Consider the following 26,869-nt stretch of genomic DNA (forward strand, 5'->3'; position numbering starts at 1 on the left):
CCAGGTAAGAACAGAACACGTCCATCCATCTGGAGTCCCCGAAGTCCCATGTCACATTGTCATCAACCTGGAGACAAGCTAAAGGAGCCCCATCTAGAGGGGAACGCATGCACAGACAGTCCTTGGGAGAGGAGTCACGTCAGAGGGTCCTAGGGCGCCCGCAGCCTGCCCCAGACGCACCAGTGACCCACTGCCCTTGGGCGAGGTTGTCTGCTCAGTAAAGCTCGCAAGGAACCTCTACAACGAAAAGTACCCCAAAAAGAAGGCATTAGATGTTTGATTCTTTTATTTCCATATGCAATGTAATGTTTAGGCACGTTGCTTGGGAGGCTATTTCTAAAAAAATTGTTGGCCATTTCTCAGAATATCCTTTTGGTTTTAAATACTGGTCAGGAAAAACAAACAATGTAAAAATAGGTGAATAATTTTCTATTACAGAAATGAAAAACTGATTTGCATCTAAAATCGCAAGAGGTGAAGTCATTTAACCCTTTCACCAGACGGTACGCAATATACAACATATTGCTTCAGATGTTTGAAGGCTGTGATGTATTTTTATATTGACATAGAAAATTATAAATTACATTGAATTAGTATCCATAATCACTATATATATATACATAAACCAGCTCTAAAAAAAATAGACTGGTTGAGAATTTAAGAGTGAAAACCTCACGGGGCACAGAAAACAATTAACATGCTGAGGTGCCACAGTCTGGTTTCTAGGTTTAAACACTAGCCAGGAAAATGAACGCACTCTAATTCCATTAGCAGCACGAGCATTTTTCAAGGGACTTGCCTAATATGATCTTGGTATGTCAAATTCGCAGACTGCTCGGAAATGTTCATTGGTGATGCCTGTTAACAGGGGAAATTTTGGTGAATGGGTTAAAAAGGCAGATGAAGTACCAAAACAAAACAAAAAACAAAAACAAAAAAACAAAGAAAACCAAACCACAAGCCATGTACACTCCAAAAATTCTAGTGTTTCACCTGCAGGAATAATCATTTCAAGCAAACAAGACTTTAACAGAACATATGGCTTTACAATAACATCAATTCATCAACTAAGTTGTAGCAATAAATACTCATCTCTACCAATAGACTTACATTTTTGATCCATTTTAAACAATACAGAAAAAAGTTACCAATCAAAAACTGGTTATAAAAAGAACACCAAGTATTTCTTATTCAAAATCACTTTTGTGAGTTAAGAACAACCAAAATAACACTCAGCGGGAGTCCCAATCCCACTCCTCACTCCTCACCGGCCTGGAAGAAAATGAATTCAGAATTTTGTACAAGGTGAAAAATGTATGAAAATGCCTAATACTTTGGTCACACTAATAATTGTCAAATAGTTATGTCTCAAATACAATAGCTCTGTGTTCACTTTTATAAAACTATTCTTACAGCCATTTTAACTCTAGTATTACTACTATTATTACATGGGTGGCAAGATCTTATTTCACAGGCTACCCATTATTTAGAATACAATATAAACATACGCAAAAATTCTTGGTATTTGTCATGTGCAATATTTGTACACGTCGAATTTCTCTGTACAATGTCTTAGCATCTCGAGTAGAAAGGTTGCTGGTCCTGATCCCCTGCAGTGAGGCAGCAGGGGCGCGTGGCGGCCAACCGAAGCCCGGAGCCCTGAATGGTGGCGCCTGCAGTCCTCAGTCGCAGCACAGAGGTCACTCATCATACAGGGCCGTTCACGGCTGTGTCGCCTGGAGCGCTTGGCTGGTCAGTCCTGCGCAGTAAGACAGATGTCTGAGGCGTTAGGCAGAACGTGAGACGGAAAGTTAGCTTCATTTAGCTCTCCAGGGTGGAGGTGGGTTTTAGTATCGTTTGTGCCTAGCACTAAGGCTGGCACTCAGTTACTGTGTATGAAATGCTTCATAAACGAACTATCTAAAGCTCCAGAAGCTCTACCTGAAGAGCACCTAAGCTTCACGGAGCTCGGTGAGCCAGCACTGGCCGGGGCAGCACGCAGGCTCCCAGAGCGCGCCCGCTCAGCGCTCGGGAGCGGAGGCCCAGGCCCGGTCCGTGGTCTGAACTGCTGCTCCCAGAGCCTTCGGGCCATTTGCTCATCCCTCCTTCACTACAGCCTTTTCTCTCTTCCACGTTCTGAAATCCACATAAAATTTCACTTGAAAAACAGGATTCTGCTACTGAGGAAAAAGGAAAAGCGTGTCAACTGGACCAACTGTTGCAAACAACTGTGCGCTGGCTGGGGCACGTTCAGGAGGCAACCAAGGAATGCCGGAGTGAGTGGAACAACAAATCCCCGTTTCCTCCTCTCAAACCAACAGGAAAAGGCGTGCACTGTAACAGTGTTCCCACACAGCGATGTGAGTTACCGGGGGGAGGGAGGAGGCGGCACTATCTGGACAAGGTGCTGACAGAATCGAACGTCTCTGCCTGCCTCCCTGCGGGAGCTCTGAGGTGTCTAAGGCTGCCCCCACCCCCATCAGCTGTGAGGCCATGTGGCGGGGGCGGGACTGTGGCCTGGCCTAAGCAAAACGTGACCAGGAAGAAAATCTGGTAATGGGACTTTCACACTTGAGATAAAGTATTTTACAAAAACCAAACTACGCATGGACTCATCAGAGTGGAGAGTATTTAGCTCCACATATGAAAGGGTCTCCAGGAAAGCTGAGTGTCACATGGGCACGTCCTGGCGGCTACATGACTCCACAGGGCCAAGAACTTGGCTGCCATTGCTAAGGGAACCAATCCTGATGGCTCAATCAGTCTCAACTCAGCATCTCATTAAAAAAAAAACACAACAAAAAAAAACAAACACGAGGAGTGGATGCCAGCATGAGAGACCCTTCCATTTACGGTAATTTATTTATTTTTTTTTCTTTAACCATTTTATTGATTTTTTTACAGAGAGGAAGAGAGAGAGATAGTTAGAAACATCCATCAGCTGCCACTGGGGATGTGCCTGCAATGGAATGGAACCCGGGACCCCTCAGACCACAGGGTGACACTATCCACTGAGCCAAACCGGTTAGGGCCATTTACGGTAATTTCTTAAAGAATCTCCGAAAACGGTCAGCTTTCAACTTCTGGGGTAAGGAGATACTATTTCTAAGTTCTGAGCTCAATCACCCTGATTCCATAAGGGCTGAGAAAACTGCCGAGTTAAACCACTGGCTGTAAAGGCCAATTGTAATGATTCCCCTGCCCTCCTGTGCCAACTTTCCTCCCAGGGCCCAGGAGCCAACAGCCAAAGCCAGAGCAGGGCCCGGGCAGACCTGGGAAAGCGGGTGGTTACCTCTGCTCAGGACTACTGCTGGGGGGCCGGGGGGCTGCAGACTTCGCCTCAGCCGGCTCAGGGCTCTCCTCCACGTGTTTGCAAGCAGCATCTTGAGAGGTAGACAGTTTTCCTTCCTCGCTGCGGTAAAGAGGATGAGAGGCAGCATTAGAGCCCGCAGAGCCAGCGCCGATGGAGGATGAGGGATCATGCAATGGCTCTGGGGTCATGACTGCCATGGAGTCACAGCCCTGGGCTGAGCATGCTCAGGTGAGGGACACGGGGGCACCGACAGTGACTGGGAAAGCACAGGAGGAGGGTCACGCAAGAGGGATCTGAAAGGAACGATGTGATGCAGCTGGCGTTGATAAAGAACGGCCCTGTGGCTTACATACCGGTAGGATTTCAACACTCTGACGCCAAGTGTGCAAAATAGAAAAGAAATGTACAAGAGTTTCAGAACACTCCTATAATGAGGGGTGGGGCTAATATATCCACGACTGCACATAAGCAAATCTGCAGACTCGGTGAAGGTGTCAAATGAACCTGTTTGAAGGAATGAGTCTTTAGTTAAGCATTTTGCTTTTGGGTTGAGCCCACCATTCAAACCGTCAGTAGGACAGACCCCCATCGGCTTGCTGGCTGAGGTCATGGGAGCAGGTTTTAGGGCATCTGACCTTCTGGAGTTGTCCTCCAACCACAAGTGAGAAGTACAAACACCCTCAGGAAGAGAGCCAAGAACTGCGATCGGAAGAGGCAGAAATGGGCTGGAGGGGTCAGAGGGCTTGGGGAAGTGGAACACGAAAGGGTTATTTTTCCCCAGATGGCTCTTGGTGAAGACAGACAAGTAGCAAATGCTTTCAACTGTTTGTGGGCTAAAACTTCAGATTTTTGTCTATTCTGTCTGGATTTCCATTTTGACATAATCAAGATGCTACTAAAGGGCAGTTGGAGGTTCCCTTTGAAAAGCTTAATTTTAGGATGATGTCTGGGGTGGCTTTCAGATGGGTAGGTCAATTGATGAGAAAGAAAAAGAACTGAAGGCTACAGATTTGTTGACAATCTGAGTTGCCTGATTCATTACTCCCTTCATCCCCACCCCCACTCCCTGACCACCAAAGCAGCTACCCCGAGTTGTCACACAGTTGTTCCTTTGGAAATAATGGAGTAATTAATAAATAATAATGCTAGATATACTCTTTCAAGTATTTGTAACTACCACCTACTTTGGCCCCTCCCTGCATTTCATTCCTGTAAGAGCAGTCAATGCAGATGTGTACCGTGAGTCATAAAACCGGCAGTGAGCTGTACGCCTGGTGCATCATCTCTGTGATGAGCACACTTCGGATGGTCCGTCTGTCCCTGCTGACAGTGCCCCCGAGGCGTGCACCTCTAGTTAGTTCTACCTGCTTCTCGCAGAACCAGTGCTGAACTGCCCTCCACTCACAGGGCCACAGGGGCCGGCCGGCATTTCTCAGCAGTGGAAAGGTGGTCACCCTTCCCTCTACAAGGAAGTCCAGTCTGCACCCAAGCAGGACGGCGGGACTGCCATAACCTAGAGCCCCCAGCACTCAGCACTGTCCACACATCCCTGCGAGGCTCTGACAGGTGTCAGACGGCTGCTGATTTCTGAACATCTTTCCTTAAAATTTTTTTTAGCCCTTTTCGATTCCCTTGTTTATAAACTGCCTAGTGCTATCTTTTGCCCCTTTTCTGATTTGGGTTTTCTATCTTTTCCTTGCTGCTTTATAGAAATTTAAATAGAAAATGCTAGTTTCTGGTTTAGATACTGTAACCTTTACCCCCCTCAATTTGCCATCTGCCTCTTGACTTAATTAGTTTACAGTACTTTATCAGCCAGATTTTTTTTTTAATATACTTTTATTGATTTCAGAGAGGAAGGGATAGGGAGAGACAGAAACATCAATGATGAGAATCACTGCTTGGCTGTCTCCTGCACACTCCCTATTGGGGACTAAGCACACAATCCGAGCATCTGCCCTTGACTGGAGTTGAACCCGGGACCCTTTAGTCAGCAGGCTGACGCTCCATCCACTGAGCCGAACCAGCTAGGATGAGCCAGAAATTCTTCATTTTGATGCGGTCCAAACCCATCCTTTGCATTATGGTTTATACTTCTGAACGTTTTAGTTTTTTTTACAAAAAGTCAATCTGCTGCAGCCCAGAAAGATACACTGCCTTTTCTTCTAACAGCCCTGAGACCTTGGCCACATCACCTCACTCCATCTCATTCACTCCCCGGAGAGCGGGAGGACACCCCCCTCTCACCGAACTTCTCAGGTTCCTGAGGGAAATCAATGGGTAAAGCACCACGCGAACATGGGTGCACAGCTCCCACACTGACCTCCAAGCCACCAGGAACCACCTTTGAATGGAGAGCAGGGGCTGATTTCATGGTCTCCGCACCCCAGCCTCCCATTAAGCCATCCCTGTGGTTACTAGGCTCTCTCCCCCATCACATTGGTCTCTCACCTATTTGTGTGCTAACGTCACAATTTTATTTATTTATTTATTTTTTAAATATATTTTATTGATTTTTTACAGAGAGGAAGAGAGAGGGATAGAGAGTCAGAAACATCAATGAGAGAGAAACATCGATCAGCTGCCTCTTGCACACTCCCTACTGGGGATGTGCCCGCAACCAAGGTACATGCCCTTGACCGGAATCGAACCCGGGACCCCTCAGCCAAACTGGTTCCGGCAAACGTCACAATTTTAATTGCTGTGACTTTTGCAGCATGACCTGCCAAGGCAAGTATCTTTATTTCATCTTCCTTATTATGGTTCTCTAAGCCATTTGGCAACCTTTATTATTGCACAGATGTTTCAGAGTATGTTTAACAAGTGCTTTTTAAATCACAACTGAAATTTTTACAAGGTCACATTCCTGAGATACCCCTTGGTCATGACTTAAAACATTGCTGGATTTGGTGTGCTAGCTTCTACAATAAGTGTTGCGCATTTATGCCCACACCCTGGCCTACAACTCATTTTCCTCGTCCGTGCTGCTTTGTAGTGGCCTCACAATGAGTTGGGAGCATCCTCTCTCGTGAGGTGGGCACTTGGGCACTCAAACTTTTCATCTCTTCATTAGGATTTATGGAGTTTAACAGAGACATTAGAAAGATGTCAGGCTGATGTATGAACCCACATTTGAACCAAATTAAAGACATTAATATGTGAAGTTTCTCCTCCATCATCCTCCCAACAACCTGAAGCTGCCAGTACGATCTTGCCCCTGGTTACCTTTTGAAGACTGCAGTTTCTGTCTTGGCATCTACAGTGAGGCTGAGAGTTTCCTTCATGCCGCCATTCATCACTGTCTCAGTTACCTTGTCTGTACTTTCTGCATCCTCCTCTCCATCAGAGCTGGCTTCCATGGCCACACTACCCGTCACTGAAAAACACACACAGCTCATGGTCATCCCCATCAAAACCAACAAGAACTGTCACCTCTTCTGTGTAGACCCACCCACCACGGTGACCTTCTCCTGCTTCGAGAGAGAGATGTTGTTGCCTTGGACAAGTCTTAATGAGCACGGGCTTCATGACGCCCACTGGAGACGTGCACGGGGCTTTGTGCAGCACAGGACCAGGGAGTACCCCGTCTTATGAACTCACACCCCCAGCTTTCCCCAGCACACTCCGCTGTTCCTAATGTTCTCCAGCCCCCAGCACAGGGCAGGAGGCAGTGAGTCTAGTCCCCCCGCTTCCACCCACAGTGCACACAGTGTACCACCGCCCTGTCCTCTCTCACCTCTTTCTTTCAGTATCCCACTTGGGTCCCGTTCTTTTTAAGTTTCTTACTTGTGGTACCTTGTGGATGATTTATTTCTTATATCATAGAGAGCCATCTGGTCTAGTGCTTGTAAGCCTGGGCTCTGAAGTCAGATTTCCTGAACTCAAAAGCCACTTAACAGCTGCATAACCCTTGGGCAAGGTACCTGAATTTTCTGAACCACAAAACAGGATAACTGATCTCACCCATAGAATGGTTGAGAGATAAAGTGAGGTCGTTGATACAAAATGTTTAATAGAATGACAAATAAATGCGTTATCAGTACTGGTTTTATTTCTTTTCCCTGCCCCTGGCTCCTGTGCCCTCTACTGAATTCTCCTTTCTCTAAGAACTTACTCTTTTTCTAGCACTTACACTTCATTTATTTAATCTTTATTGTTGAGAGTATTAACAGATGTCTCCCATTTTCCTCCATCCAGCTCTTGCCTCATAGGACTTACTTCTTTGTTCCCTCCACATACCACCAACCTTCCCTCACATCCTTTCACCACCGCCTCTCCTCCCCCCTCCCAGAGTCCCTTTCTTCAGGTTTAAAACAGCTCAGGGCCGATGCAAGAAACAATGTGTGTATTTTGAGTAACAAGAAAACTCACTGGATCCCCTTGACCATTTTGCCTGTTCATAAGGTGCAAAGAAAATAAGCCCACAGCCTGAACCACACCAGAGACACACATATGCTCCAGCAAAGTACCCAAGGGACAAAAGAACAGGGTACAGGCTGAGCTTGGAAAGCAGTTAACTCTGGCTGTTTCCGGGTACTAAAGGTTTCCTTTCCACACACTGACGGGCTGAGTGACTGACAGAACACCCCATTTCCTTTCTCCAGTTCCCCGATGAACATGAGACTCACCAAATTTCATGGCTAATTTGAGCTTTTGGGTCCAAGAACAGAGAGTCAAGTCTGGTTTTATTATAAACCTGCCTTGGGAGATATATATATTTTATATGTGTATAAAGTCTGGTTTTATTACGAGCCTGCTATGGGATATGTATATGTATTTTATACATTATATGTACATATATGTATATATATATTTTAAGAGAGAATACAAGACTGACTGACAGCGTACCTGTTACACACCTTTTCAAATCTAGAACACTAAGCATACGTTAAAGCGTGAACAGCCACGGAATGACAGCCCGTGGGACGTGCACCCAGGCGCTCTGCACCCACCTTCTGGCTGCACGGCCAGCGCAGCGACACTGGGAGTCAGAGGGTCCATTGGTTCAGCGCTGGTTTCCATGTCCACTGGAGAATTACTCCTTAGAGACTCTTTTGTACTTTTAGAAAAGAGAAAATGCACGTTAGCAGTGGGTAATAGCCTTCTGTTACCATTATTTAGAAAAAATCCTTTGACAACCAGTTCCATTCTGCTGGGAAGGCACCAGCAGTTGGTTACAGACTCCAGGGATACAAGGACCTACGCACAGGCAGCAAGCATCTGCAAATTCAGCAAGGCAAGAACACAGGAACTTCTCTCCCAGGTTCCCGGGTCCCGGCTTCTCCCCTCACCACCATCACCAGCTCCCAGGGCCGGGACAGCCACGGTGCACACGGCACAGCAGCAACAGCATCTCCGTGTCTGCGCTACAAAAACCCTGACTTATGTGGAGGCGAGCTGCCCGGAGGGCCCACCTCCTAGGGCACTGACTGAGAAAACGCGAGCTGTGCGCAAGGGGAAGGGAAGTGAGGCGCTTCAACAATACCTATCACCCAGTGAGGGAGACAGAGAAAAGCAGGAGGGGGAAACCAGACTGTTCTGGAGTGAGGCTGGTAAAGTAATTCATATTCTGGAGACACTGTCCACCAATTTTACTTTATTGCTAAACAGTAGCTTACTTACCACAAATTACTTAGAATTGGATAAAGCAACATGGGTTTTAGCCTACTCTTTCATTTGTCTAAGCTGCTCACTCACCTTTTCAGTAGACAAAATCAAACTGAGCCTAACAAGACACAAATTCCATGGTAAATACTCAAATGCTGACAATATTGTTCAGGAAAATTACGAAATGACAGGTTGCTGTCATCGAGAATACAAATAACCTTGGCTGGTTATTGGCTCAGTGGTGGAGCGTTGATCCTTGCACCAAGAGGTCACTGGTTCAATCCCCAGTCAGGGCAGATGCCTGGGTTTCAAGCTTGATCACCAGTAGGGGATGTGGAGGAGGCAGACAATCAATGTTTCTCTCCCTCTCCCCTTCCTCTCTCTAAAAATCAATTAAAAAACATATGTATATATATTTTAAAAAGAGAATACAAGTAAGACTGACAGCATACCTGTTACACCCCTTACTTTACAGCACTAGCTGAGCTACAAGTGAGATACAAGTCCATGTTATTACTAAATTCAAGACAGATTTTGCATTGTTCCAGAGGGGCCTCTCAGTTCCTTGGCTTCCCTCACTCCTCTCTCCTCAGTCCTGTCCTGACAGCTCGGTGGGGACGGAGCAAGCCTGGGAGATGCCATTTTCATCAGCACCCTGCCCACTGGCTCCCTGGGGCCAGGTCTTCCCAGGCTGCTGGTGCAGGATCTACTCCCTCCCTTCGTCCCCCCGTTTGCTCTGGTGAAAGAAGGGGGGTGGCGACTGTTGTTCTGGCAACTCAGAGCTGTGGCAGTACCCCTGTGTTGATTTTTAGTCTTGTTTAAGGCACCATATCCAATCGGAATGGTGTGTGGTGCTCACAGCAAAGCACACCATCCCAGTTCTCTTATGGGAAGGTTGGAGAGCTGGCACCCATGCTCACCTCAGGGAAGATGTGAACTCTGAGAAAGAGGCCCAGCCTGTCTCTTTAGCTGGCATCGGCTCCTCCGTGCTCCAGACGTCAGAGCCCACAGAGTCTAAGGGAGCACCGTGGGTTGTCTCCATGGGGACATCAAAGTTGGCTGACCAGTTGGGTGCTAAAAAGGGGAAGAATTTCATTTTGAGAACACTTCAGTAGTTTCATATAACACAAGGTATTTTACAGAAACAGGTTGGCAATGATTAAAAAAAGATGGGAGTTGTGGGGGAAGGCATCCCCTGTTCCCAGTCACTGGGGAGGAGGGCAGGGCACCACCACCTGGAGGGCAGTGGCACAGCATCCATCTTCCTACAAACTGCCGTGCTTCTGAGCCTTAGCCATTCCCACTGAGATTTTCCCCCCAGTAGATATATCACACAAAGATGCAAAGCTACACATGAAAGAATAAGCTACTTTAACGTCTCATCTTTCAAAAATGTACCAAGGTAACAGTAACATTGTTAGGAAGATGGGTAAAGGAAGCTACTCCCTGTAAAATCTTTGTAACTTTTCTGTAAATCTAAAATAATTCCAAAATAAAAGTTTATTACAAATAAAGAATCCGTTGGTTATTCATTCAACTGCAGTAAATTAGAAACCATCTTAATGCTTCCTAATCTGCCCCTGGTCCCCTGCCTCCCTGTCAAGGGAGTAAGGGCCCCTGCAGGCTCCTTCCGGAGTTAGTCTCCTGGACTGAGCAGACGCCAGGAGGGATTCCGGGAACGCAATAAGCAACGTATTTGGTCCCTCCTCTCATCCTAATCTCAAAAATGGTTTCTTCCATATGCTAATGAGCTGACTGGTGGCTGGATGCCAAGGAAACCAACTTTGTACGAGGGAGGAGGGGCTGGAAGCTGAGCTACTCATTAATGGCCATGATTTAATCAGTTACTTCATGGAGGCCCTATAAACACCCATGCTGTAGGGGTCAGCTTCTGGAGTGGCCCATGACAAATCCCACAGGGACAGAGCTCCTGTGCTCAGGACCCTTCCAGACTGCTAGTCATCTCTTCACCTGGCTGCTCATTGTATACTACATTAAAATATTCTCTGTGAGCCAAAACCAGTTTGGCTCAGTGGTAGAGCATCAGTCTGCAGACTGAAAGGTCCCAGGTTCGATTCCGGTCAGGGGCATGTACGTTGGTTGCAGGCACATCCCCGGTAGGGGGTGTGCAAGAGGCAGCTGGTCGATGTTTCTCTCTCATCGATGTTTCTAGCTCTCTATCTCTCTCCTTTCCTCTCTGTAAAAAATCAATAAAATATATTTTAAAAAAATATTCTCTGTGATGCATTGGTAACAGTATGTAACGTCCTCTTCTGAGTTCTGTGAGCTCTAACGGAATCCAAAGAGGCCACAGCAACTCCCCATTCCAGCTGGTTGGCTGGAAGTACACAGGCCCCGGGTCTCACTGGGACTGACATCTGATGTGGGAGACCCACCCCCACTCCAGAGAGACACTATCTGAACTGAACTGGAGGACGCCCAGCTGGGGCTGGAGACGTGGACCATGGGGAAAGCCCACCAGCTGGTGTCAGAGTGAAGCTGTGAGAACACAGAGAGAAGCTTTATTTACTTTTAAGTCCTGCAGACACGGGCTGATTTCAGAGGTGGGCGGGGGTGGCCGGACCTGCATGGGCACCTGATTCCTATCTGCGGCGCCTTTTACCATGCCACCTGCCTGCCAACTTTGGATCTGACCCGTAGGTCTGTTTAAATGTCACCTCCTCAGAGATGTGCCCCTTCAGATGACACGAGGCTGATACTTGTGCTCACTGCACACTATATGCTTTCCCTTCCCAGTGCTTATGCTAACTCCCCAATCCTGGCAGCTGGTGTGGAACCCGTTCTCTCTCAGGGCTACTTCCTGGCACACGGGGGATCTCCAGGTTGTAGGGAGGCATGCTCGGCTAGGGAACCTGCCAGCTGTTGGGAAGACTATCCTAGAGGCCTGAGACTGGGACGTACCCGTGTACAACAGAAATGTTCCAGATCTAAAGACCTTACTGTGACTTCCGGCAAGTTACTAACTCCCCCAAGCCTGTGTGACCCTACCTGTTTAATTCCGATAGGGACTATCCACTTCCTGAGGTTCAGCTGAGGATTCAGTGAGGGCCTGCATGGCATAGGCACTGAATCAGGGACTGTTCCCTGCGCCCTGCTCTAAGGCTGGGTGAGTGTGGCAGAGCTAAGAAGGGACAATACCCTAATGCATGGAAATCTCACCTGAAACTCTCAGAAGTTAACTAATTTTAAAGCCAGCTCCCACAAGTCCTTTTTAGCAAGTAGCAGGACATAAATAAGGGAGTTTTGAGGTTATAAGATTCACAAATAAACTCTGAAAAGACCCATTTAAAACTGTTTAAGCTTTAAGGTGTTTCATCTGGCTCAGTGCATTTATGATTCTACAAATGACAACACCGGCTCATCTTTCCACAGCTGTGGCCTCTCCCGTTCGGCACAAGCACCCAGGGACAGAGGGTGCCATGGCCCTCTGCAGCTCACACAGGCGTTTCCACACCAAGAGAAGCAGCAGTGCCACCATTGGTGGTGTGACCTACTCCTTCCCACAGGTCCGGTCAAATGACATGTGTCTCAAGGACTATTTCAACACAGATCAACACATGCGCGCAGGAATAATAAGGTGACTCACGCTCACTGAGGTCCACCTCCATCTTGTCCTCTGTGTTGGCGCCACTGGAATCAAACAAGTCTTGTTTTGCCCCATCTTCTTCTTCAGAGTCTGTGCTTTCCTCACTGTCTGTGCTCCCCGAGCTAAGGAAAAAAGTGGCCAAAATAAGTTAGTGCAGAGTATTAGCCACCAGAAAATTCTACAGGTCATTCGACAACAGAAAACCACATTGCACTTAACTCATCTGCCCGACATCACTTCATCAAGACTCTGCTCTGCGGCTGAGCTGCCTTATCCTTGCTTGAAGGTACGGCCCGTGACCGAGAAGCTGTGCGGAGGGACCTTGTGTAATGTCAACCTGACTTGTCCTAAGAACAAGGGTGCTGAGCTCCTCCTTCCTGCTGCTTTGCCACCCACATACCTTCTTTTCTGACGTTTTTGCTTGTCTTCGGTGCATTTAAAAACTGGGTTACTGTCTACTTTCTCATTATAGTTAAGAGAACAACAGCTGAATGCTGGTGTATCTAATAACAGCTTCAAAATACATGGAGAAAACTGATCAAATTGCAAGGAGAAAGAAACATCAACTTGTCTTTTATAAGCACCCTGCCTGAGAGCAAACCCACAACCTAGGTATGTCTCCTGACCAGGAATTGTAACCCACCACCTCCCGGTGTCCAGGATGATGCTCCAACCTGTAGGGAGCGGTTATAGGGTTAAGCCTCAGACTGACCTGCCCGCAAAGCCGCAAACAAGTCCCAGCTTAGAGAGCACAGCCCTCTTAGCATAATTAAGCTTGACCCTATGACTCCCTAGATCCTTCCTGGGTAGCTAATGGGCTGCAGAAGGTGCAGCATGTGCTGCCAAAACAAGTGAAACTCACAAGATCACTGTAACTATGGTGACCACTACCTTGTTTACCTCTGGCTATAAAAGAAACTGTCAGCTTGCAGTCTGGATCTTTTTCTGTGGTCTCAGCCAGGCACAGGAGATCCACCTAGACCCAGCTTACTCTGTCTGTCTTTTCTTCACCCTTCACCGGTCCCCGTCAGGCTTGCCAAACCCTAGGCTGTGCTGGCGCGGCACACCAGCCAATGAGCCACACTGGCTAAAGCCAAAAAATCCTTTTTAAAACTTTAGCAAATTAATGTGACAATATATGAGGGCCAAATATGGGTTTATTCCAGGAACACAGAGTTGGTTTAGCATTTGAAATTCAGTCAATAAATGTGGCTGAATCCATCATGAGAATTTCTAAGAATTCTCAGCAAACTAGAGGTAAAAGGGATTTTTTTTTTTTTTAAATATATATTTCATGGATTTTTTTACAGAGAAGAAGGGAGAGGGATAGAGAGTTAGAAACATTGATGAGAGAGAAACATCGATCGGCTGCCTCCTGCACACTTCCTACTGGGTATTTGCCTGCAACCAAGTTATAACTATAAAGATTCCGACAATGAATACTCGGATGACAAGAACTCTCCATGTACAGAAGCAAATCTATTTAGGTTCCTATGATACAGTGACTTAAAAATTTGGGGAAGAAAAAACACTGGACTGATGGATATCAACTGACATCAGTCTGTCTCCCCACGTTAGATTAGCTTTTAGAAACAACTTCTCCATCCTTGGGGCAACACTCAGTCTGTGTAAGGAACAACCCACAACCCAGCTGCTGCTATTACTGCTGAGGAACAGCTATTCAAAGCACTCTGTGACCATATTCCTAGGCATCACTTCCCAGTCAGGAGAGTCTATGTCACAACTTTTCACGAACTGCACATACACACATTTCTGGAACTTTATGACCCAGCATTTTCAAGCAGGTCACCTGGATTCGTCCATTCTATCACCCTACAGACGTAAGTACGAGCACCAGCTCACAGCAATTAGCCAGGGTATTTCTGATCATGACAAAAGCTTTGGTTTCCAGGTCAGATATACCCGGTGGGAGAAGATACAATGATTTCTATGAACAATCTGCTTCATGCACTGGATATTACTGCTAATGGAACAGCCTCTGCTTTACCTGGACCGTCTTTGGGATTCTGGTGTAAACGCAATGTGCTTCTCCTCCCAGATGTCTTCCTCATCAGAGCCGCCATCATCAAACTGCTGGATTCTTTCCTTACAACATGCTTCAAACAGGGCAATGTTTCCCTAAATAAAAATGAGGAGGAAAAGAACAAAATTTAAAGCTCAAATCTCCCAAAATGAACAATGTAAACTGCATTCTTCTATTTCCTTTAAAAAGCAGTGCTGCTCACATACACCAAAATAAAATGCAAATATCTAGTGTCAGCCTCCGTGGAAGTAACGACAAAAAGTTCCCCCGAAAAGACTGGATTCAGAACCAGTGGACGCACATTCATCTAGTAAAACACCCGCCCACCTGCGATGCAGTCTTAGGCCTGGTGGAACAAAAAAGCAACCTGTGTTTCCTCCGGTTTCCAGTCCAGCTAAGCAGTAATGAGCACCAATTAGAGTCAGCACTTTCTACCTTATCACATCAACCAATAAACCAGCGGTCTCTCATACTAATCAACCTAAAAATCAAAATTATGTTGCTTAGTTGGTTTGGCTTAGTAGAAAGACCATCAGCCCTCGGACTGAAGGGTCTCGGATTCAATTCTGGTGAAGGGTACATTACTTAGTTGCAGGCTCAATCGTGTGCGGGAGGCAATCAATCAATGTATCTCTCACATCGATGTTTTTCTCTAATGAAGGGCACGTAACTCAGTTGCAGCTCAATTCCAATGTCTCGCTCTCACAATGATGTTTCTCTCTGTCTCCCACCCTCCTCCACTCTCTCTAAAAAGTCAATAGGAAAATATCCTCAGGTGAGGATTAACAACCACAAAGACCGTGTCCATCCCAGTGAAGCTAATCCACTAGATCAGCTGCTGATGTGGGAGACTTGGTGTTTCAGAACTGCTTGGGGCTAAGAGACTGGTGCTGATCTGGCCCAAGTTCTGCTGACATACAGCAGAAAAAGGCAGCAGGCTAGCATCAAACTGCATTCTTTGAAGCTAAACGTCTACACTGCAATCACAAATGGCCCTGGTTTTATTAGCCCTGTGCATCTTAGCCACAGGGCCAGGCAGGCCATGTGAGTGGGTGAAAAAGCACCGATCTAAGATGAAACTTGCTGGCCCAGAGTTCCCCTGGTGTACACAGCACCCATATACAGCCTGACTCACCCAGTTCCCACTTGTAAATTAATACTTACACTTTCATTTGTATTGAGGGTGAAGTTGATGTCTGATACCCGATCAAAAGAAACACTGTAAACAAAATATAAGTGTAGAAATAGTTAATTATCTAGACTCACAGAAACAGTATTCATGAAATTTCCTAAGTTTTAGATATTTACACTATCATTAAAATCTGTATACATTAAAAGAACACATACCTTTCTTGCATTAGATGATACATTCTCCTTTGGAATTAAGGAATTTATATAAAATGGGAAGGCTGGCCAGCTGGTGTGGCTCAGCAGTTGAGTTGTGATCCAGGAACCAAGAGGTTGGCAGTTCAATTCCCGGTCCGGGCACATGCCCCGATTGCGGGCTCAATCCCCAGTGGGGGCCGTGCAGGAGGCAGCCAATCAATGACTTCCTCTCTCATCAATGTTTCTACCTTTCTATCCCTCTCCCTTCCTTTCTCTCTAAAAATCAACAAAAATATATTTTTTTAAAAAGAGAGATTTTTTTTTTTTTTAAATGGGAAGGCTGAAATAGAAGCCTTTTGAGAAACAATAAGCACACCCTCAACGACATCGAATAAAAGATTTTTAACATCCATGGACAACTATGGCTCCATAACCAGGAAAAAAGTTACTCACAATATAAAAAGCTCAACTCCTGTGGCTGACAGTGGAGTCTGAGCTTCTACAGGTAAAGCCAAAATCATAAATAAAATATGCAGATATCCCTGAAACCTTAGCCTTGAATATGGCATCATTAGGAATACAGTAAGGAGTAAAAAAACTCAGAGCCTGGTAACATAATTTTTTAATAGGTAAAGATCTAATCAACCATTATTTTATTTTAAGTCCCCCAATACAAATTTCAAAGAGACTATGGAATCCTAACAAGTAGCATTGAACGAGTGCAGACAGCAAGTGCTGAGATGCTGTGTGGGGAGCCTACAGGTTCCAGTGTGTGTGCCCCTGGGGTTCAGACATGCATACTCCACTCCCTTTGGATTTCTCAGGGCTCCTGACCGCTCTCCTTTCCTGCGGCTGACAGTGGAGCCTGAAGCGCAGGGTGCCAACGTGGCCTATTAAATGGCTTTGACAGCGTGTTGGAATAGACAACAGCCTCCACTGGCTGTAGTTCAACAAACTATTGCGAGGAACCCCAGCAATCTGGTATTCCTGAGCGTCGTCAGGGAGTCTCCTGTGAGAGCAGCCATCCAACATTCAAAACTTTTGTTTTCAGTGAGCCAGGCTTCCTGTCTCTGAAAAGCGTTATTCCCCTACGGAAGATGCTAGACCATCTGTTTCCATTCCTGAGGATCACCCACAGCTTCTACCTGCTATTTTCTGTAGCACCAGCAGTGCCCCCTGCTGTGTTCTCTTACCCTGACTGCAGAATGAGTGGTCTGGCTGCCTGGCTCCTGCCTTAGGGGGAGCACCTGAGAAGGGAGCACAGGGGTGGAGCTGCTCCTGCCACAATACGCACCCTCACTGTGTGCTGTGGGGGAAGGTGCTGCTCAAACCCGGGAAGTAGCACAGGGACTTCCTGCGTTAGTTCTGCCACCTGACACTAATCACTAAATAGCAGAAGAATGAATTAAGTTTTTAGTAAAAATAAACCTCTGTGAAACAGGTCAAGCCCAAAGGCAATCCCTCCTAGTGGGAGACCAATCTATTGTAATTCCTCCCTGTCCTTTGAGTGCTGCAAGTCCGGAGACGTTAGAACTAACCTGGAAGGTTAAGTTCCTCCTGGCTCATGGATGCAGACAAGTTCCAAGAATCCAGGAAAATCCAAAATGTCTCACAAAGAGCAGGAGATTACAAAACAATTATGGAAGCAGGAAAATATACTCACTTGCCAATGTCATCTTGATCTGCAAACTTCTCATCGTTGAAGCCAAACTGGTCAATAAAATTGGACGTCATTTGTTGCATCTGATAATCAGAAAAGGCCTGGCAACCCCAGGACCAGTGACAGTGATATAATGATTCTAATGACATTCTACAGACTACTTGCCCACTGTGTTTCAGAAACCACCTTATTTATCTAGCCCTAAGGCTCTAAAAGTTGGTGTGTTTTCTAAGAAAAACTTCAAATAATTTCAGACATAATTTACCCAAGAGGAAATGTTTGTAATTTGGTCCACAAGTCATTTCAATGCACATGTCACTGTAATAAATGTTAAGGGACCACTCTGTCCACTATTGCAAATCATCTTGAGAGAGGATTGGGTTGTTTGTTCAAAGAGGTAATTCAAGCGACATGTGACAATCTGAAATCATAAGGTGCACTGGCTACCTCTGGACACCACCAACCAGCTAAGATCCAACCAGTGGTGACCACCCACCTCCCCTCCCTGCATCCCCTGCCCCATTCCATTACATCCACACCGCCTTAGAGAACATCCACAACCCTACAAACACAATGTTCGTCTAAAGAAGAAAAAGATTCAGGTTTTAGAAGTTGGGATGAGTGTAAAACTAACTTCTATCCTACCTACCTTACAGAGAGGACAGAAAGTTCTAATACTAATCCAAAACCACTCTGAAAAGTCTACAACACTGTTTCCTACACCACTTCTACAGAGCCCAGCGCACTTGGGTTTTCTTAGGTGAGAAATAGGGGGAATGTTAAAATGAACTCCACAAAAATGTTGATATTCTAATTTAAAAGATCAAGCAGGCCCAAGGCAAGTTCTATGCTATGGATCAGGAGTAAAGCATTGATAAATATAAGCAAGTACCACTTTCAATCTACCCCAACAATAAGTATGGAAACAAAAACGTGTGTGTGATGCCCATGGACAGATAGGATCACTCCTCCCTGCAGGGGAGTCGCACAGGGGCCATGAGCAGCAGCTGTGGCTGAGCTAAAGGCGTCACTCCAGAGGCACCTGCTGGGAGGGAGGCTGTGGCTGAGTCGTCCTCTCTGAGGGATCTTGGATTCCATCTGCAAATTGCTGCAGACGTGCCCTGTCCTTCCTGACCATTCATTCTGGTGGCAGGGAATTATGGCATGAATATTCCAAGTTGTGGGTAATTAAAAAATAAACCTTATATTTGGCTTTGGAAGGCCTCTTTTCCTTAGGTCTGAAAAAAACTTTATCTACTTTACTGAAACCTAACACCTCACCTCTTGCTTGAACTCCAGATACCCACTGCCATCTCTTCATTCTCACCCTTTCAGGGGCCCCTTCTTGCCCAGACATGACATACGTATATGAGCACATGGGCCAGGGCCAGCCTTGCAGACAGCTGTTAGTAAGGCACACCACGGCTGGGTTGTGGGAATCTGGGACCGAGTCTTGAATTTGTTGTTGGAAAATATGATGTGTAGCATTGCAATTCATTAAATCAAAAAGGAAGAAACCAGCTGTCTTTTACAAGGAAAAATAACGCTTGGTGACTTCGAAGACGTGCTAGAGAAACGAGGAGTCGTCCTCCTGAAAGAGCAAGCAGCATAGCCCAGGCTCTGAGTTATCGGAAATCTGGTCACACAGGGAAAAGGTCTTCCTCAATTATTCTGTTTGACCTTTTCCTTTTATTTTCTTTTGTACTTCTAGAGATCCTATTGTAAGTCTTTTGGGTGTAAAAGGGAAGAAATATTACCAAAAGTGTTCCTTTAAATGCTTCCTGATATTTGAGCTGCTTTATAAACAGAATGCAAATTCTAAATGTATTATAAACGTGTATGTCAATGCCTACATTTATGTACATACAATCGTCCCTCGGTATCCATAGATTGGTCCTCGGATACCAAAATCCGAGGATGTTCACGTCCCTTATAAAACTGTGTAGAGTATTTGCATAGAAAACAGCACATCCTCCTGCCTCCTGCACTTTAATTCACCTGTAGGTTGCTTATACCTAACACAAAGTAAATGCTGTATAAATAGATGTTCAACTGTGTTGTTAGTCCTCATTAATGCTAAGTTTATTATAGCTTCTACATAGATATAAACTAGCAAAGAATTTCAGGTTTCAAACCTGATTTTCACTAATAAAGAAAGCATCAAAGCTTACTAGTCCCATTAAGTGAAGATGTTACTGTATTCTATTTAAAGCTACATAAAAAGTTCTTTGAACTCTGAGGAATCCAAATCTGGAAAGCACCACATGTCTTTTAAAATCTTTTCATTGTTAAAAAACAAAAGAACCATACTTCCCAGAACTAACATCCTGGCAAAGTCAGGGATGTACAAGTCACTGGGAAGTGAGCCCACTGCTTCATTAACAATTGCTTTGGTGGTGCCACCTGGGAAACAGACACCAGGCCACTGTCTGACCTGCCTGCCTCCTGTCAAACCTGTCTGGAGTGAGGAGCAGGAGGAGGCTAGGAGACCTCACCCTCCACACCTGTTAGGCAGACTTACAAGGAAAAAAAGTCAACCACCAGCAGTGAGGAAACCACAGGGGTGGGAAGCAAAACAATGCCCCGAGCCAAACGTGGCTACACAGATGACGTGCCAGGAAACGTTATCTAATGACCTCCCTAAGCTCTCTACCCTCGGGACTCCATGAGACCTAACTTTAAGTTCTCATTCATATGAAAAAGAGCTCTGGACTAAAGTAACCTAGACTCATATTCATTCTCAAATGAAAAAGAAAAAAATGCCTTTTTTCTTATTATTTTTAAAATGACACATGATTGGTTTTAACATGCAAAACTTTATTGAATGCCTGTCAGTCAGGAAAGAACAGTTAGTTTCCTACTTTCAGAGGGTTACACAAAGTGGACAAAATCCACAGGAATAAGCCTGGTCAGAGCTGTTACCCAGGCAGTTTTGAGACTGAGTTACTTCATGTGCACATCAACTGTCTGTCAAACCACAAGAAAGTCAGAAATTTATCCCAGAACAATTATAACGCTAAAACCAGGTTTCCCAAGAAATAAGGGATCCATTTCCAGACACCTGCACCCAATCACTCCTTGATTAAATCAGTGGCCCGAAGCTCCACGTTTATTAGCTTATGTGTCAATGGAAGTCCAGGGGACTCTTCATCTTTAAGTTCTTTGGACAGGTACAAAATCACCGTGGTGGTTTACCTTCTCCACCATCATGCTTCACTGTGGGTGGAGCAATGTGCAGCAGGGGTTCACGCTAGGCTAAGTGGACCATTTCAGCCCTCTACTGGTGCTCCAGTGGAGGGGAAGGTTTCGTCAAAGTGCTTCCTGGGGAAGCACCAGAGAACTCGGGTCAAGAAAGGATTGCTTGCAGGCATGAGGGCTCACAGCAAGCCAGGAGGGCACCTTGGATGGCAGATGCTGCTGACCCGCAAGCCAATGTAGGACAGTTGGCAGTGAGGGGGCTGCTGCCATCCACAGGAAGGCCTTGCTGCTCAACAGCACCCCCTAAAGGATGGCTGTCCCTTTTCCTAACCTTGGGAGGCTGGCTTCAAATTCAAGACACATGTCAAGAATCAAGAGAGAGCCCTGGTTTGTGTATTTTAGTTGGGTATCATCCTATGCATGGGAAGGTCTCCAGTTCATTACCTGGTCATGGTATATGCCCAGGTTGCCGGTTTGGTCCTGGTCGGGGTATGTTTAGAAGGCACCAATTGATGATGCTTCTCTCTCCCTCTCCCTTCTCCCTTCCTCTCTAACAATCAATAAAAACATATTAAAAAATAAGAAAATCAAAAGAGAGGCCAACCAACGGTGGAAAAGCCATTGCAGACATATCTTGAAAATGTGAATGTTAAACTGCCTTATTATCAAAACCAAGCAAATACTTAGCTCAACCTACACTGGAAGTGTCGTGACAGCCTACTTGGATGCCAAAGACAGGGCCAGTATCACCACTAGATGCTTCATCCTGGCCCCGGGAAAAACGAGGTTTACAGGTTGAGGAAAAAGAGGCTAAGCAACACCCAGGGTGGGAAGATGAACACATTCATTCTGTTGTCACTCCAAAGGAACTGATATGTGAAAATCTGGTCGACTTCTCCATATGAAGAGCTGATGACTTTTAAAAAGGCTTCTATTTTTAGCTCCCAAACTTGATACCCAGGTGAAATAATTTGTCCCCTTTCCAAGAACCACCAGTGGATGATAAGTCTGTACATTTATTTTTACAGCCTGTTTTCTCCCTCACAACAATTATAAGCAGCTGATAAGTAGAGATAAGTTTGGGGGCAGGAAGGGAGGGGGGAAATAAATTGCTTCAACTAGAATTTAATTTAGAAGTCACTATAACAGACATTAAAGATATTAGAAACATATAAGCTATTTGGTTCAGGGATATTTGTGACATTAAAAAGGTCTCATTCCTATGATTTTTACCCTGAGTTCTCTACTGCAGGAATCCTTAACTATTTAAAGGTCTACACAGCAAGCATGTTTGAGTCGCTTACTGAACTATTCTGTTCATTCAAATCTCTTGAAAACTTACCCAAATCATCATTGTTACCAAGTATGAAACATTTCCTAGAAATATCATCAACACAAACCTTCCTCTCACATATCCAACACTTCCTATTTAAATGCTTTTGCTAACTAATAAGTACCGTATTTTCCGGTGTATAAGACGACTTTTGAAACGGGAAAAAAAAAAAAAAAAAAAAATCAACCGAAAATCGGGGGCAAAAGACCAAAATTGCACAAAAATTACCTGCAGATCTTGACGGCAAAGTAAGTCTTTTTTTTTTTTTTTTTTTTGAAAGTGGGGGGTAGTCTTATACAGCGAATATGGGCCTAAACCTATGTTTTAACTGTAAAATTAGGGGGTCGTCTTATAAGCCGGAAAATACGGAACCCTAAATTACATCCTAACACATAATCTGTCTCCAAATGGATTCATAAATGGCAACGGGACTAAGCATTTAAAATAAAAACAAAAGCAAAGCTTTAGGCATGACTCACTTGCTGCAAAGAAGAATCCTGTGAGAAACCCGTTTCTTTAAAGTCAATTTCATCATCACTGGATGAATGAATATGGCAGGTTGTAACCTATATGCATAAAAATGTAAAAGACTATTTAACAGAGAAAAGCTTTGGACATTTGCATCATCATTTTTACGGAAAATTACAACAACAAAAACAAAACTAAGTAACAGTTAAGTTGTAAAACCCACCCGATATTCATGGGTGCACTTCACTCAACCAGACGGTTGGCTTCCTGCCCTCTGCCGCCCACTTGTGGTGACTTCACTCATGCTAGCATCACCAGAAAACAGTAAGAGATGAGTTACTCCCCTCAAGTGATTTTATCTCCTATAAAATGTTTACAAAGGGAAGGCAGAAGGAATGGCTCAGATGAAATATAAAAATAATTCATATGTGCCAAGCCTGAGAGCTAAAACTGCAATTCCCAGGAATTACTATTCAGCCACTAAAAGATTACACTTTAAATTCTTGCATTTCCTGCCCACTCTAAGCACTTGAGTTAATAGTCCTCTGCTTGTAAAAAGACCCCAAACTTTCCACCCCTTAAAAAGTACCGTCCTGTGCTCAGAACTTATAATCAATTCATTAATTAAGCAAAAATGCAAACATGAACTCTGCTCACCAATTCATGGTGATTTTTACTAATTTACAAATGTCACATAATATTAGGGAGAAATGTATTAACAATTAGGAATGAAGACAAAACACTAATAATACTAATAGCAATAACTGCTATATAGAAAGTAACAAACATAAATAATCTGTACATCCTAAAAACCAGCACGAAACTTCTGAGGGTCACTTACACATTTTTTGAGTTACTCTTCCTAAACTTACTGTACAGTGTGGTGGGCAGAGACCACTGTCATCAGGAGAGGACACGAGGCCACTACCCACCAGCCCTAGAAGCTGTGCCAAATACCGAGGAGTTACAGAACCTACAAATCTGATTTTTGAGGTTTCAACACTGGTTTATGCCCAAAGTAGAATCTAAATAGTTCTGTATGTAGTAGAGCTTGTGAAATTCTGACCTAATTACAGCCTGAAAATTAACCTCTCTCTACGGCTGATCATCTGTGGTAAAGATACTAAGCCCAAGAGAATAACCCAGCATTTTAAGTTCATTCTCTTTCTATGCCCCCTAAGGTCTAGAGAACGCACTCACACCCTAATTTTGAATCTGGTCTGATGAAATCAGAGGCAGAATTTGTGGTCAATAAAGGAAACCTGCTTCCATCAATCATACTGTAGCAAGTTAATGGGGAAAGATGTGGGGAGGATGGGACATGCCAGGAGTGCCAGTGAGAATGCAGAGGCGGCGGCAGAATACTGCTTCATCTTGGCAGCTGGCTTTTCCGGGGGCCATTGCTATCAAGAGCGGGTCAAGTGGTTCCACTGCAATAGATTTAGAGGAGCTTTGGGCTACTTGGCTGGCAGGCTAGTGCCAGAGTCATATGAAGCCACTGTGTGTTCTACACCAAGGTGGGGTGCAGAATTAAAGGCAATTCACAGAGCAAGCAAGGTGAACATAACAAGAGAGAACCAAAAAAGAGGTGGCTACTCCTAAGTTTAAAAAGGATACAACATATGCTCATGCAGACTTTTACTTCTTGCTACAATGTAAGATATTTAGTTTATTAAAGAGTGACTTGACTTGACTGCTAACCTCTGACTTGGAGCAGGTTAGAACCACCAACTCTTAGAGGTTCCACCAGAACCTGATGGATCTCCAGGCAATTCATATGTGCACATTTGTGTGGGGTTTTTTTGTTTGTTTTTATTAATTCTTATCCGAGAATATTTTTTCATTTGATTTTTAGAGAGAGTGGAAGTGAGGGAGGAAGTGAGAGGGAAACATCAATGTGAGAGAGACACATCGATTGGTTGCCTCATGCATACGCCTTGACTGGGGATGGGGATCGAACCTGCAACCCAGGTACATGTTCCTGAACTGGCAATCAAACACGAGACTCTTCAGTGCATAGCCGGCACTCTAACCACTAAACCACCAAACAGGGCCATTTGTGCAATTCTGTGTTACTGTCCACAAAAAACCTCCATAAACTATCTCATCAGTGCTGGGAAAGAAGCACCAAGACTTTTCATTCTCGCCCTTGAGAATGAAACCCAATTTTCCAAAGCAAGCACAAAAAAATTTCCTACGTCATTTAAACTTACTCTATCTGAGTCCTTACCAATATCCACAGTTTGGGGGCTTAGTCAAAACACGAAGGTCTCTGGATGTAATTAAAATATCAAATTTCATTCACAATAAACTCCCAACATAAAAGCATAAGCAATATACGCATCTGCTGATGGGGTCAAACCAGGGGTCTTCAAACTACAGCCCGCGGGCCACATGCGGCCCGCAGAGGAGTCTGATCCGGCCCGCCAGGTTTTTTGGGCAGTGAGCGCAGCCGAGGTGTTACAGTAGGAATTAGTAGTTCATATAGTCCGGCCCTCCAGCTCTCTGAGGGACCGTGATCTGGCCCCCACTTTAAAAAGTTTGAGGACCCCTGGGTCAAACGATTCAAGTACTCCAGGGCTCTCACAGGGGGAGAAGTGACAGGAGCTTGGGGCTGGTACATAACCAGCAACTCCTCAAGCCCACAGCCAGTAGGATGGACAGTTAAGTGTTTGGTATGTAAATGAACAAATCCTTGCTGAGACTAGGAAAACACTAACAGGCCAGGACAACACAACAATGTAGCAACTCCGGCATGGGTACTACATTCAGGAAAAATTACTTAACCCTTCCTTGATGACTTGGCAGCCAAAGTGAATGTGTTTCTCTGTTGGGCTATAATACACTCAGACACGAAGGGCCACAAGACGTTTTAATTAAATGGCCCTACACATCTCCCTTTTTATGGTTATTTCTTAACTTCGTAATTCCTCCAACTCCTAATACCTACTGGTTCTATCATATGCCCACCTTAACAAGACATTAGCCCACCAACCTGTCAAGAGTCTGGAAAAAGATAACCAAACCTGTTAGACAATCTACAACGAAGGAGGCAACAGGCCCTTCGGGGTGTGGCTTGGGATGGCCTGGTGACCATCTATATCTGCCTCAGCCTTTCCGTTTCTCTCCTGCTTCTAAATTCCATTTTGAACAGAGAAGGCTGCCAGAGACTTGACTGTCTAATAATTAAGGAGTTACTGTTTATTAGAAATTCAAGACTGTGGCTGCTGGATTTGGATTTCAATTATAAAATTCAATGTCTGACATACCCACTTCCGTGTGGAGTGAAGGCCACCACCTCAATCATTGGCTGCCATATGCTTATGAGAGGAAATACTTTCCCACATCTTAAAAGCAAAGGCAATACTCACCTTAAAACTTAATGTTATAAAAAAAAAAATGCATTCCAAAGTCCAATATAATTTTAAAAAACATTATCAATGCCATTATTCCCTGGCTAAAAGTACCAATCTGTTAAGGCTTTAAACTGGGGTTTCAAAGGCATCTATACATTTTCTACCGCTGAGAACGATCTAAAACAAGGGTCAATTAAACTGAGTGACATTAGGAACCATCCAGAGGAATATTTAGGTTTTCTGACCACCAAGGGTCACTGTTACCTGAGGCAGAAGGCAACAAGCCCGAAGGAGTGGCTGCAGCCGTGTGGCTGAGGTGCTCGGGGAGCAGGGGACTAGGGAACAGAAACCCCCTCTGGTGTGAGAAGGAGCATCGTGGCTTCCTTGTGCCCCTGTGCCATCTCAGGCAGAAATTAGGAGCTGACTAGGCAAATTAGCAAATATAATGCGAATACTGACCTGTCTTCTTAGTAAAAAAAAAACGAGCTTATCTTTGATACCCTATTACCGGGACAAATGAAAGATCTTCACGTCTTTCTGAAAATTTGAGCAAGGCTAAGTGCCCTGAAACCATAGAAATTTAACCTTGTAAAACCTACTAGATCTACCGTGTTCCTCTTGTTAGTTTCTCCTAAGGAAGTTGTGCAGAAGGTCTCCCATCGCTCCCTGAGGTCGTCTGGAAGATCTTTAGAGGGAAAGGAGGAGAAAAGTGTCATTACCATAGTAACCCACTCAGGCAGATAAACTCACCAGGTAACAGGGCGCCCACCAAGCAGTTCCCAAAGGTGAACTCAGGGGAACCTGAGGGCTTTTAGGACCAGAACTCTCATTCCCCCAAACTCTATGCTTGATGTCAAAAGCCCTTAGCAGCTGGAAATGTAACATGTTTTTAAAAATCTTTTGGTTAAAAACAACGTGGAAAATGTGAATGTTTCAAATAAACTCTTCTGAGAAAGG

General features: G+C 44.9%; 1 protein-coding gene across 10 annotated transcripts in view; it reads right to left on the minus strand.

The window, feature by feature from the left end:
• Positions 1–268: 268 nt before the first annotated feature.
• Positions 269–26,869, minus strand: part of PPP6R3 (protein phosphatase 6 regulatory subunit 3) — a 70,743-nt gene continuing 44,142 nt past the window's right edge. For 2 of the 10 annotated variants that reach the window (XM_084894552.1, XM_084894550.1), the window contains 12 exons: positions 26,512–26,597; positions 22,568–22,654; positions 17,561–17,658; positions 15,736–15,790; positions 14,536–14,666; positions 12,528–12,649; positions 9,841–9,994; positions 8,266–8,372; positions 6,539–6,689; positions 3,667–3,684; positions 3,293–3,412; positions 269–1,759 (listed from right to left, as the gene is read on the minus strand). In XM_084894552.1, the coding sequence (XP_084750678.1) occupies positions 1,708–1,759; positions 3,293–3,412; positions 3,667–3,684; positions 6,539–6,689; positions 8,266–8,372; positions 9,841–9,994; positions 12,528–12,649; positions 14,536–14,666; positions 15,736–15,790; positions 17,561–17,658; positions 22,568–22,654; positions 26,512–26,597 (1,181 nt within the window). In that variant the 3' untranslated portion in view covers positions 269–1,707. The remainder of the gene's footprint in view (positions 1,760–3,292; positions 3,413–3,666; positions 3,685–6,538; positions 6,690–8,265; positions 8,373–9,840; positions 9,995–12,527; positions 12,650–14,535; positions 14,667–15,735; positions 15,791–17,560; positions 17,659–22,567; positions 22,655–26,511; positions 26,598–26,869) is intronic. The other 8 variants (XM_084894551.1, XM_084894549.1, XM_084894556.1 and 5 more) reach the window with 8 other exon arrangements.

Source organism: Pipistrellus hanaki (assembly GCF_964339955.1).
Source record: "Pipistrellus hanaki genome assembly, chromosome: 9".
Taxonomy (NCBI): Eukaryota; Metazoa; Chordata; class Mammalia; order Chiroptera; family Vespertilionidae; genus Pipistrellus; species Pipistrellus hanaki.